The sequence below is a fragment of the Hemitrygon akajei genome, unplaced genomic scaffold (genome assembly GCF_048418815.1).
Source record: "Hemitrygon akajei unplaced genomic scaffold, sHemAka1.3 Scf000091, whole genome shotgun sequence".
In the NCBI taxonomy this organism is placed as follows: Eukaryota; Metazoa; Chordata; class Chondrichthyes; order Myliobatiformes; family Dasyatidae; genus Hemitrygon; species Hemitrygon akajei.
Genome location: NW_027331977.1, coordinates 2,085,253 through 2,098,985, shown reverse-complemented (window position 1 = coordinate 2,098,985; position 13,733 = coordinate 2,085,253). Strand labels below are relative to the sequence as shown.

The following is a 13,733-nucleotide window of genomic DNA, read 5'->3' as shown; positions in this document are numbered from 1 at the left end:
TTCCAGTTCTGCCACAAATCTTTTATCGGATTGAGGTCAGAAAATAATGTCAAGTCTGGTTCATGCTTGGGAGTAATTTCCAAAAGCCTGAAAGTACCACGTTCATCTGTACGAAAAGCTGTACACAACTATAAACACCATGGGTCCACGCAACCGTCATATCGCTCAGGAAGGAGACTCAGTCTGTCTCCTTGAGATGACCATACTTCGGCGCGAAAAGTGTAAAACAATCCCAGAACAAGAGCAAAGGACCTTGTGAAGATGCTGGAGGAAACAGGTAGAAAAGCATCTATGTCCACATTAAAACGAGTCCTATATGGGCATAACCTGAACGGCTGCTCATCAAGGAAGCCGTCACTGCTCCAAAACGGCCACGTAAAAGCCAGACTATTGTTTGTAAGTGCACATGGGGACAAAGATCTTGTTTTTTGGTGAAATCTCCTCTGGTCTAATGAAACAAAAAATGAACTGTTTGGCCACAATGATCAACTTTATGTTTGGAGGAAAAAGGGTGAGAATTAAAAGCCGAAGAACACCATCCCAACCGTGAAACATAGGGTGGCGGCATTATGCTGTGGGGGTTATTTGATGCAGGAGGGACTGGAGGACTTCACAAAATGGTTGACATCATGAGGAAAGAAAATAATGTTGATATATAGAAGCAGCATCTCAAGACATCAGCCATTAATTTAAAGCTCGGTCTCAAATGGGTCTTCCAAATGGACAATGACGACAAAGGTGTGGCAAAATTGCTTAAGGATAACAAAGTCAAGGTATTGGAGTGGCCATCACAAAGCCCAGACCTTAATCCGCTAGAAAATTTGTAGGTAGAACTGAAAAAAAAAGCGGTTGCGAGCAGGGGCCTACAATCCTTACGCAGTTACACCAGTTCTGTTTGGAGGAATGGAATAAATTCCAGCAACGTATTGTAAAAGGCTTGTGGAAGGCTACCAAAACGTTTGACCCAAGTCAACAATTTAAACGCAATGCTACCAAATACTAACAAAGTCTATGTAAAATTCTGCCCCACTGGGAAAGTTATGAAAGAAATGAAAGCTCAAAAAAATCATTCTCTCTACTATTACTCTGAATTTTTACATTTTTAAAATAAGGTAGCGATCCTAACTGACATCAGACAGGGAATGTTTTCCAGGATTAAATGTCAGGAATTGTGAAGAACAGAGTTTAAATGTATTTGGCTAATGTGTATGTAAACTTCAGAATTCAACAATATTAGGCATGATTTGCATGTTTTTAGAACATCGTTCTGTCTATCATAAAATCTTGCTGTGTATTTCAATCCCTAAGTATTTTCCTCTCCTTTTGCCCTTCAGGGAGATCAGGTATTTAAGCTTGAAAACTTTCTGTTCTCCCTGGTTGATAAGTCTAGGAAAGTCACACTCCAGATCCGCCAGACCTGTGAGACTCACATGGCTTCCCTACCTCAACCTGCTGCTTTGTGAATGCTGTGTACTTTGTCACCCTGTTACAGCTCTGTAATAGGAAACAGCACACAACACATTGCATGCGATTAAAGGAATTATATTTATGAGTCTTAACTAAAGGGTTAGTGAAGAAAAGACAGAAGAAACAAAGAAGATCCCATTATAACTAAACAGTCAAATGTGCGCCATTTGTAGCTCAATTCATAGATCCTCAGTCGATCTCGGCACCCGGCTCCATTGAGTCAAGATCTTCCCAGCGGGTCGAATCGAATGACATATTCTTTCCAGCGTCCTCTCTCTTTATCAACCGGCGAACAAAGGACCCAGCTTGCATTCCAAAGTATCCATTATCTCTAACCATGACCCAAACACTGCTTAGACAGAAAAAGCATTACGTTAGCTGTGAAACCTTTCCCAGGGTGTTCCCCGCACCCCACAACGAATTCGTTAAAGTCCTCATGATGTTGAGATAATCTATAACGCCATCATGCATAGCAGAAAGTCAAACTTATTACTAAACGGTGGAAACATAGGTCATCAAGGAGATTCTGTGCCACATTTTGTTAACCGGGTGCAACTTCCGTCAGTCTGTCTGGGGTGTCTCCTCACTCTGTGGGATCTCCTTACCCCATGAGCCACTTATTCAGCTTCAGATACACCCGGGCTCTTTCTTGTCTACCTGGGGATGTCCCTGCCTGTCCATTACTCGTACCTCACGACAACTGAGGTTCTGTCGTCCCTTGGCTGAGCTCAAATTCATCCGCAGTTATTTTGGAGTCCTGCCCCCCGTTACTTTCTAACTGCTGCCTCAACGTGAAATGGTAGGGAATCTCTCCATCAATTATTGGGGAGTTTGCGAAGGACAGCATATACCACACCACCATTTCATCCTCTTCTGAGTCCGAATCATATTTCGGGGTATCGATCGGTCTAATTATATCCTTGCTGGTCCTTCTGTCCCCCAACGTCGCCGCAGAATCATCATACTAGGTATAGGGTCCTGATCAGGCTGTGGGAAACACGTACCTCTTGTCCCAGAGGCAGAATATGGCTACGATGGAGGATATTGACAGATCTATTCCCATCCTTTCGTTGCACCCGGAAAACTGATGTGTTTGGCATCTGACTCTCCACAACATGGTGCGTAGCCACTCATTGATCAGCTAACATATGCTTTCCAGGAAGCCGCAAATTCTTTACAATTAGTCCGTCTCCCGGCATGAGTAGGGAAAACCTAACCTCATCTTATTTCATTGACTCTCCATGGAAGCTGCGACGTCAGCTATTTCAAAGGCTTTGTTCAGCTCCCTTCTCGATCGGAAATATACTTCAGGTAAGTCTTCTGTTATAGCTCTTCCCGCCCAGAACCAAAACAGAGGTCAACAGACAACCTCGCTTCGCAGTCGAACATCAGATAATAAAGCGAGAACCGGTAGCTTCATGCTGTATTAAGTTGATGTAGTGGACCAGCTCCCAATATGTTGACCCAACTTGTTATTTTTACTCATCTCTAGGCGTCTGAGGACGTCCAACTATGTCCGATTAAAACTCATGGGCTGGGGATCAGCCTCCGGGTGGTAAGGCGTCGTCTTCGACTTCTCGACTCCGAGCATGCTCAGTGAAACATGTATGAGCCTACTCTCGAAATCCCGTCACTGATCGCTATGAAGATGCCTGGGAAAGCATAATAAACGAAATTCCTCTCCTCTAACAATTTGATCCCTTGTCCTGAAGCCTGTTCTCAAACCCAGTCTTAAGCTCCATTGGGTTCCGGTAGCGCCAAGAAAAAAAACGTTTTCTAGCGCTTTCATGTAGCCCACAGTCGCAAAGGGCTCAGTATCTTCAAGAATCTCACTACGTCAGCAGCCGGTCCCTTCAAAAATTTCTAACAATCGTTATTATATTATTATTATTATTATTATTATTATTATTATTATTAGTAGTAGTAGTAGTAGTAGTAGTAGTAGTAGTAGTAGTAGTAGTGTTAATAATAATAATAATAATAATAATAATAATAATAATAATAATAATAATAATAATAATAATAATAATCAGAGCACTGCCTCTGCTCCAGCATACGGTTCTTCCAATTTAGGGACCGACATCTTTCCCAAGAACATGCAGAGACTACGATAGCTGGATCTTTTAAACTTGGTACTTTGCCATTTATTCGCTAGCAGGTTAAAGGCAGCTACTAACTCAGAATGCTCACCCCTGGCTGGAGGCCTCAATGGCCCGTCCACATTAGATCACCCATTCCCTTCGGTCCGCACAAAGGAGAGCAACTTGTCTTTAAAATCTGTGCCCCCAGCTACGGGAAATTCGGCTTCCGATTCGGCACGCTCGCCTACACTACCCTCCTCCATGAAAGTATGGTCAGTCCATGGCCCGTCCCTCCCGGGGTCCCAGTAGTACCAGTCAGATTCATTGTTGTTATGTCAGCTCTAGTCTGACCTAAGACAAAGTCCTCGCCTGGCATGTTGTCAAATCTCCACTCCATAATCTTAACTGTTGGTAATGATTTAATGGTTTTTGAAGTGCGAATTAACAATTCCTTGGGGCTACGAATATCTACCCTACTAAATACAAAACTCATTCGTTACCGGTAGTCCCGAGGATTTGCACTACCGCGCAACACCTGCAACTGTCCATAACCACGTATCCAGGGCTTGAACACACAACCCAATGGATCAAAGCTCAGGACAATCACAGAACATCGAACGAAATCTATCCCGGACGATACCCCCTCAAAAGAAACCCCGCTGATCTCCCTGGCATCGTAAGTCTAGGGAAGATACACTTCGGTCCCACCAAACCTGACAGAATGTGATGGCTCTCCGACCCCAAATCTCAGTTTATGTGGATGCTGTGTAATTTGCTCCCTGTTCTTGATCAGTGCCAAGGTACAAGAAAACGAACATTGCATACACTTAAAGGAATTATATTTAAATATCTTAACTAAAGGGTTCATAAAGAAAAAGAAGGAAAAGCAAACAAAGTGCCCATGAAAATTCAACACTTAAATGTGCACCAGCGAACCTCAAGTCAGCGTGACCTGACTTCATTGAGTCAAATCGTATGGTTGTCTCCAGCATCTTCTCTCATATCCTGCCGATCAAAGGACACAGCTCAAATCCCAAAGCACCCAATTTGGTATCGCCAATCATTACGGAAGCACTGTTTCCACAGAAAGAACATTGTGTTGGCATGGAAACCTTTCCCAGGGAGTTACAATGTAAAATATTATATGCCAAAATACATGTAATCTGCCTAATGTTGATTTGGATTATTGGTGTTATCAGGAGAATGTTACCCAAACTTAGGACTAATTGCTATCCAACATTGGCCCCGCTGTTACATCAAACCTGACCCCGAAATTTTAACTCTGAGTCGAAGGTAATTGTACAGAACACATCGTCCAATACGTCAACCACTGCTGTTGATGATTATCAGAACAGGTCTTGTTGAAAGGATTTACAGCTGACATGTATATTCTATTCATGTCTCTGCCCTCTCAGTATTTCTAGCGGTTTCTGCTTTTGATTCAGAAATCCGGAGTCTGAAGGCATTGTTCATACTGCATATAAGATCATAAGACCATAAGACATAACAGCAGAATTAGGGCGTCTGACCAACCGAGCCTGCCTCTCCATTCCATCATGGCAGATCCTGTTTTATCTCCTCCTTAACTCCAGATCGCAGCCTTCTCCCTGTAACCCTTGATGCCGTGCCCAATCAAGAATCTATCAATCTCTGCGTTAAATAAGCCCAACAACCTGGCCTCAACAGCTGCATGATGCAACAATTTCCACAAATTCACCCGCCCCTTGGCTAAAGAAATGTCTCCGCTTCTCTGTTTTGAAAAGGTGCCGCTCTATCCTGAGGCTGTGCCCTCTTGTCGTAGACTCTCCAATCATGGGAACCATCCTTTCCAAATCTACTCTGTCTAGGCCTTTCTATCTTCGAAAGGTTTCAATGAGATCCCCCCTTCATCCTTCAGAATTCTAGCGAGTACAGACGCAGATCCATCAAAACGTTCATCGTATGATATGCCTTTCAATTCCAGGAATAAATACTGTGACCATCCCTGGACCCTCTCCAATGCCAGCAAATCTTTTCTGAGATGAGGCGCCAAATAATGTTCACAATACGAAAGGCGAGGCACCACAGTGCCTTATAAAGCCATAGCATTACATCTTTGCTCTTGCATTCTAGACCTCTTGAATTGAATGCTAACATGGCACACGCCTTCCTGACCAACCACTCAACCTGCAAGTTAACCTTCAGGGTATTCCGCACAAGGACTCCAAAGCCCATATGCATCTCAGATTGCTGTATTGTCTACCCGTTTGGAAAATAGAACGCACATTCATTTGTACTGCCATGTGCATGATCATGCATTTTCCAACATTTGCCTCTTTCTTGTCCATTCTTCTAATGCGCGAAAACTGGCGTACATGATCAATCTTCTTGAAGGACTTGCACTCAGACTGTTCGATGCTTTAAGGGAGCAAAAATACTCCGGAGCCCAGTCGTTCCGACATTACGTGGTTGAGTTAAGGAGGGTTTTTCATCTTTCAGAGCGAGGGCAGGACGCTGCCAAACTGCTCTTGGACCTGCGCCAAAGCAGAGGAACGGTGAGATTCCATGCAGTTATATTCTGCACCCTTGCAGTAGAGACGGGTTGAAGTGAGAGATCTGTCATCACTGCCTTGCAACGTAGACTGAACGCAGGGGTCCGGCATGAGATCGCCGTCTAGGAGAAGCAGGATAGGCAGGATGACCTGATTAATCTGGCTATTGGAGTTAACGACCGAGTGACTGAGTGCTGCAAAGAAAGAATATTTCAAACTTCCTAGGCGCGGCTGGTCACCGTCATTTCTAGAACTCTCTCCCTGCCTCAGCAACCAGCACCCTGCCCACGAACACAGAGGAGCCTTTGCAAGTGGGGCGCATGTAACTGTCTTAGGAGGAACGAGAGCAGCGCCGGAGAATAGTATTTTGCCTCTGTAGTGGTGATCCAGGACACTCCCTGGCGGCATGTTCCAAGCGTTCAGTAAAACAGAATACCCGTCAGTAGGGAGGGGAATTCTAAAGAATCGGTTATCTCCTCAGTCAGCCTCCCATAATTCTGTAATGCTTTCATCCTCCTTGTCGTGGGGGGTCTCATACCCATGAACTTAAGGAGCTTATTGACTCTGTTAGCGGCAAATCACATGGATACCTCTCTCGCTCAAAGATGTTGAGTTGCAATTCAGGAATTAAGAGAAAAGATCCACGTCAAGCCGCTGGACGGTCGACCTCTGGGAACAGACCAGATCCACCTTTCCACCCAACCTCTCGAATTGGTGCTCGACGATAACCATCTTGAAACAAAAAATAATCTTTCTATCTGTTTAATTCACCTGCACTTCCATTGGTACTTGGTCTCCTCTGTTTATCCGGACATAACCTACGGATCGATTGTTCTCTGAAGGTACTCCAAAGGTTGAGACGAGCATCACTGTCTACCTGTCTGTGTCCAGCTCAAGCTCCGTTCCATGAACATCCTCCTGTGTAAGCTAAGGATTCGGAACGGTCTGGGATTCCAGCTGAATATGCGGATCACCTCGAAGGTTTCAGTAAAAGAAAGGCCATTACCCTGCCCCCATACTGGACATAGGGCTGTGCCACAGACTTCCTACCTCGCAGTAGTCCTACCCGGAGCCGGCTCGTTTCCATCTTTCTTCCTGAAACGATGGCCATTGAGAAATACATCAAGGATGCATTGAGCATGGGTTTTATCCGTATATCAACCTCCCCGGCAAAAGTGGTTGTCAACGACATCACTGTGAAGAACAACTACCCGCTTCCCTTGCTGGCGTCTGAGTTTGAAAGTCTCCAGGGAGCAACATATTTTCCAAAATTGATCGGTGCATTGCTTAAAATCTGATTCGCATAAGAGATGGGAATGAGTGGAAAACGGCTTTCAACATCTCTAATGGCCACTATGAGTACCCGGTGATACATTTTGATCTGACCAACGCCCCCGCTATATTCCAGGCCTTGGTTAACGATGTGCATAGACCATGTTGAACCAGTTTGTGTTTGTGAATTTAGATGATATCCTTATCTATTGCCGCTCTAAACAGGAGTACGTCCAGCAGGTCCGGAGAGAACTCCGATGAAACGTAACCTCTCCGCCAAACCTGAAAAATGTGAAGTCCATAAAGACAAGGTGCCGTTTTTGGGCTATATACTTACCCCATCTAGTGTTCAATTGGAACCTAGTAGAGTTCAGGCAGTGCAGTGTAGCCCAAACCGTTTACAGTCAAAAAGATACAGCACCTCATGGGGTTTGCGTACTTTTACCGCCGCTTCATCCAGAATTTCGGCTCTATCGCGGTTCCATTTAATGCACTCACCAAGAAAATCTCAGCAGAATTCCATATGACGGACCATGCCGACCAAGCATTTTCAGAGCTAAAGCGACGTTTTACCACTGACCAATCCCCACGTTCACCATTCCCGCCCACACCCCCCCCACCCCCCCGGTCAGATGCAACACCCGGAACCATCTCAGCCATTCATTGTCGAGGTGGATGCATCCGATGTCGGCACTGGAGCTGTCCTCTCCCAGCGCTCATCTACGGATAGCCGTCTGCGGACTTGTGCCTTTCCTTCCCGTCGCTTGACTCTGGCCGAGATGAATTACGATGTTGGGAACCAGGAGCCGCTTGCCGTCAAGGAAGTCCAGGAGGAATAATGACAAAGGCTCGAGGGGGCAGAACATCTATTCTTGGAATGGACAAATCACAAGAACCTCTCATATATTCAGGATGATGGGAGACTCAACTCTTGTCAAGCCCGATTGGCTCTCTTCTTGACACGGTTCGATTTCATCATCACCTATCCTCCCGGTAGCAAGAATACAAAGGCCGACGCTCTCACCCTGCATTCGACGGATCTGAGGACAATGCCGCTCCAGAGCTTCGCTCCTCTGTCGCTACACAGGTGACATAGCGTATAGAGGCGGAGATGAGGGCTGCACAGCAATCAGATTCAGGCCCTGATGGTCTTTTCCTCCTGTGTGGGGTCTGTATGATTTTATCACCTTACAGGTACATTAATTAAAAACTTGCTTTAATAAATTATTAATATTATTTATATTTTTCTCTGTCATATCTCCAAGGGTTCCTCCACTTTTGTACTGACTTTTTGTTATTGTTTCTTGCAAATGGAGCTACTTCATAATTGACGGCACAAATTCCCACTACAGCGTCAATTCACTTCTTAAGTCTCTATGGCAAATGGTGCTAATTTCAGGTAAGTGTGTTCCGTCATTTTAGAATGTCTCAGCTATGTAAGGCTTTGAGCGAACTGTAGCATAGTGATAAATAATATAAAACAGAGGAACACTGGATCTCAAGCAAATTGCATCAAAACGATATAGCATCACAGGCAGTTACAGTGGTAGAACATGCTTTTAGCACGCCGGCCTTCATTAGCTATGTTACTGAGTGTAGAAGTTGAAAGACAACTCACAAATGCTGAAGGTGCTCAACTGTCTAGTCAGCATTCATGGAAAAGAGTACAGTCGGTCTTTCGGGCAGAGACCCTTTATCAGGACTGGAAAAATGGATGCGGGAGGTAAGGGTACGAGAGCGAGAAACACAGGGTGATAGGTTTATCTAGCAGGCTGTGTGGTGGATGAAGTGCTGAGAAGTTAATTGGTGAAAGAGATACAGGGCTGGAGAACGGGGAATCTGATAAGAGAGGACAAAAGCCCATGGAAGAAAGAAAATTGCGAGGCGCACGAGACGGAGGTGAATGGCAATTAAAGGGATAATGTGAGAGACGTCAATAGGAATGGGGAATGGCGGAGGGTCGGGGCTCTACCGGAAGTTCAAGTAATCGATCTTCATAACATCAGGTTGAACGGTGCCATTCAAAAAAATGTGAGAAGAGTTTGTGTATACCCTTTGATAGTAATGCCGTTGTTATAAACAGTCAGTTCAATGAGACACACAGAAAACATGCTGGCATCTATGGAAAAAAGTACAGTCTACGTTTCGAGTCGAGAACCTTCGGCAGGACGCGGATGAAATTAAGCAGCAAGAAGTCATCTCATAAGTGATAATGTTACCTTATCGACTGGCATCTTTTCACTCTCTATGCCTATGCTCGGCTGCTGAAATTGTATCGGAAGGCTCGATCCACATCAATAATCCGATGTAAATGCATCCAGTGAAGTCCAGCTCTCGAAACCTTAATCTGGCTCTGGATTTACTTTTCAAAGATTCTCGACATTCAGTGCGTTAGCAAGCACTCCCGGGGCGAAGTCCAGCGCACTTCAGAGTGCTGAGGCTAGCCCTCAATAAATATAATCTCCACCCCATCCAGCACTGAACTCTAATGGTGTGCTGAATTGCAGCTCCTAATTTCTCAAGCAGATTGCCTACCCGCATAAAATTAAAAAGTGAGAAAATGTGCTGCATTCGACTTCTTTTACCTAAGTCATGCACGTTATCAGGAGATAAGAGCAGGCAAAAAGAAAATGTCAAGCCCCGTCCACATTTGTCTACACTCATCCGCCTCTATATTACGTAAACCTGTACATTTAAATCCAAATATTTAATCGGACATGTATGTTGTTGCACCTGAAGCACAACGGCATACACAGGTGGTTATGACGTCCAATTTTTGTTCAGACGAATCAGCGAAAGAGAAAGAATTGTGATCTACGTCATTTGTGATGGGGGTTAATTCCTGATACCTGACAGAGAGGTTTGAGTATCAAGAAACCGTACACCATTCGGCATTTTCACGCAGGCTATCTCTACTCTTTGCATAGAGAAGCATTTCAGTGGCCACTTTATTGAGTGCAGGAGGCAACTAACAACGTAGCCTCTCGGTGCATTTGAAATACTTTTATTGTCTGACATGTAAATGCTATAGATTGCGAATGCACAATGTTTCTCTTCTGCTATTGGGATCAAAGACCAAAGGTAAACGCACCGAGCTTTCCTATCTGAACAACCTTTGTTAATGATTATGTTCACTCTCATTTTAAGATTCATAACTTGTTTCTTTATTCTGATCGAAACGCAGTAATTTCATTCGCTGCCACTTATCTGTAATTGATTAACTGCTCATAAATTGCAGCTCTGCATTTTCCACTAATTTATCCATTACAAATTACTTGCAAAGAATCATATAAGCGAGCAAAGATCGCCTCCAGGTTGGCTTATCGCATTTTGGTTTCGATTGCTTCAAGTGAATCGTTTAATGCCTGCCCTGAACTGAACCATTGAACAAAACATAAAAGGACACATTGATAAGACTGGATTTGTTTTCTCTGGAGTGACATAGCAACGAATGATGAACTCTAGTAAACTACTGGTTATGCAACGCGGGATAAAATTGAAAGAGCACATAGCCCATAAATAAAGGGGGAAACTGTAGACTTGGTAACAGAAACCTGCAGTTTTGTCAGGTTTAAAACGAATCGAACTATAATTTGCAAGATAAAGTGAATTATTGTAATCTCACGCACAATTACCAGCATAATATAATCTCCATAAGAGACAATTTGAAACATTCTGCTGTTATCCAGTACTGCAGTAATTTCAGGCGAAGTACGTATGGGAGTAATTTCAGTTGAATTAAGGAAACATGTTACTGCAGCCAGCCGGAAGGAGAAACAGTTCCTCTGCCGAAATAGATAATGCCTCTGGACTTGTTTTCGGAAGCGAATATGATCCGGTCAGTTGAGCAGAAAGGATGGGGAACAGTCTTGCATCTGCACATTGATGTGTACATAGCCAGTAGGTTCACGGTTGTGTAATTTACAGCTCCGTGCAATCGCTTGTCCGCAGCAAATAACAGATCGTACGCTGCATACAATTATGAAGAAAGTATATTTATGTATGAATGTTAACCTAGCCAAAGAGGATTTAAAGAAAAAAAACTCACTAGAATACTAGAACAGCACAGCACAGTACAGATCCTTCGGCCCTCGATGTTGTGCCTACTGATATATTACTTAATTAAAATTACTAAACCCACAGCACCCCGTATCCCTCTATTTTTCTTTCGCCCATGTGCCTGTCCAAGAGGCTCTTAAATACCCCTAATGTTTCAGCCTCCACCTCTATCCTTGGCTAGTCATTCCGGTCACCCACAACCGTCTATGTAAAAAACTCACCCCTGATGTTTTCCCTAAACTTCCCTCCCTTAACATTGTACATATGGCCACCGGTGTTTGCTATTCGTTTCCTTGGAAATAGGCACTGGCTATGCACCCTATATATGCCTCTTATAATCTTGTAGACGTCTAACAAGTCCACTCTCATCCTTCTACGCTCCAAAGAGAAAAGTCCCAGCTCTGCTAACTTTGCTTCATAAGACCTGTTTTTCAATCCAGGCAACATCCTGGTAAATCTCCTCTGCACCCTTTCCGTAGCTTCCACATCCTTTTTATAATGACGTGACCAGAACTGAACACAATACTCTAAGTGGGTTCTCACTAGATATTTGTAGAGTTGCAACATGACCTCCCTACTCTGGAACTCAAACCTCCGTTAATGAAGCCAGCATCTCATAGGCCTTCCTAACTACCCTATCAATCTGTGCAGGGACCTTGAGGGATGCATGGATTTGAACCCCAAGTTCCCCCTGTACATCCACACTCTCAACCCACAGATCATTAACACTGTACTCAGCCTTCTGGTTTGTCTTCCAAAATGCATCAACTCACACTTATCCGGATTGAACACAAAGAGGCCCATTATAATTAACAGTTGAATGTGTTCAGGTTGGAGCTCAAACCATCCAAAATCCAATTTGCACAATACACTGAAATCACCAACTCAAATTCTCCAACCCTCGGAGTAGACTTCCTGAGCGTGGGTTCCATTTAACCGAGCACTCCCGCCGTTCTCTCGAGTTTCCTCTGTATTCATCAGTCCCGAAAAAAAAATGAACTAAACCATTCTCAGTGCCTGTCACGAAAACCGTTCACCCAGCATGCTCTAGAGACTTCTCCTAGTTGCAACATCCTGATTGGATGACACAACATCACTGTGCATCCCTTACCTTTGATGGTAACCGAATCAGTTTCCCGCAGCATATTATTAAAAGTTGTAACCGGAGCGTAGCACTCCATAACTACACCCATATCCCTCTCCTCCAACCCCATCCTACAAAACGAGTCATGTCCACACACCTTATTAGGACAGAGATCGGCTTCATCCCCTGTTACACTGTTGCCCAATTTTCCTAAATTATTTTGCCACAATCGAGCTTCTCCAATGTCGCCTCATTGGGAAGGGCATCTGGCAGTATGAATCCCAGTGAGGGAGGAGGTATCAGTGTGTGTGCAACATTTGTCACGCTTCCAAGTATAAGTGCCAGGAAAGAGATCAGTGGAGAGGGACGAGTGGAGCAGGGAGTTAAAAAGGTAGATTGAGGGTGGGGGGTTAGTGGTAAATTAAACATGTGCAATGCTGTGGGGTCCATTGGAGATGTCGGAAATTTATGTGCCATCATAAGACTTTCAGAACGATTAACAGAACAACACAGAATACAACACGCAACAACAGTAAAGCAAGTCCCCCTTTCCCACTCACGTCCAGACACATAGACCATTTGCCAACTTCTGGCAGAGTGTTTTTTCTCTGCTTCCAGAGGACTTCAATTCAGCATTGGATGTGGATGTGGAAATGCAGACTTTGGACCTTCGTCTACAAACGTGGGCTGACATAGATTCGTTTTTCTGGGTCCGGAGTCCTGGACTTTGACATCTACGAAGATTATTCCCTCCATCATTTTTTTGAATATGTGATACTGGAGTTCAACCTCATTTTTAAAGGACACAGCTCCAAATCCAGACTATTTTGTACCCGACTCCTCTTAATACCAGATTTATTTAAATGACATGAACATTCGTTTGTACAATCATCAAGGGCTCCCAGTCTATAAAGCACGAATCCTATTCAATGAATTATAGAAAATAGATGGAGTCGCTGAACATTAGCTCAACATTGTCCGCCTGGATTATTAAGGCTTAAAAATGTCAGGTCAATTGGAATCGATCCTTGTTTATCAGCCAGGTACCAAAATGTGCATGTGCTTCAATGCTGTTATTGCCATAGAAAAAGTCGAATTCTAAATGTATGATCTTTTGCTTTCCAGGAAATCAGAACTTTGACCAGAAATAGCCAAAAACTCGATGCTTCGCAGCAACTTTTGAAATCAGTACTTGACAGAGACATTTGGGACAGTAGGAAGTTTTGGAATGTACTTTCC

The 13,733-nt window shown here is 43.9% G+C and overlaps 1 protein-coding gene across 3 annotated transcripts in view; it reads right to left on the bottom strand.

Annotated features, from left to right (window-relative positions):
• The window catches only part of LOC140722864 (uncharacterized), a 54,320-nt gene extending 44,584 nt beyond the window's left edge, over positions 1 to 9,736 (bottom strand). For all 3 annotated transcript variants that reach the window (XM_073037502.1, XM_073037503.1, XM_073037504.1), the window contains exon 1: positions 9,571 to 9,736. In XM_073037502.1, coding sequence (XP_072893603.1) covers positions 9,571 to 9,585 — 15 coding nt within the window. In that variant the 5' untranslated portion in view covers positions 9,586 to 9,736. The remainder of the gene's footprint in view (positions 1 to 9,570) is intronic.
• Positions 9,737 to 13,733: the final 3,997 nt, after the last annotated feature.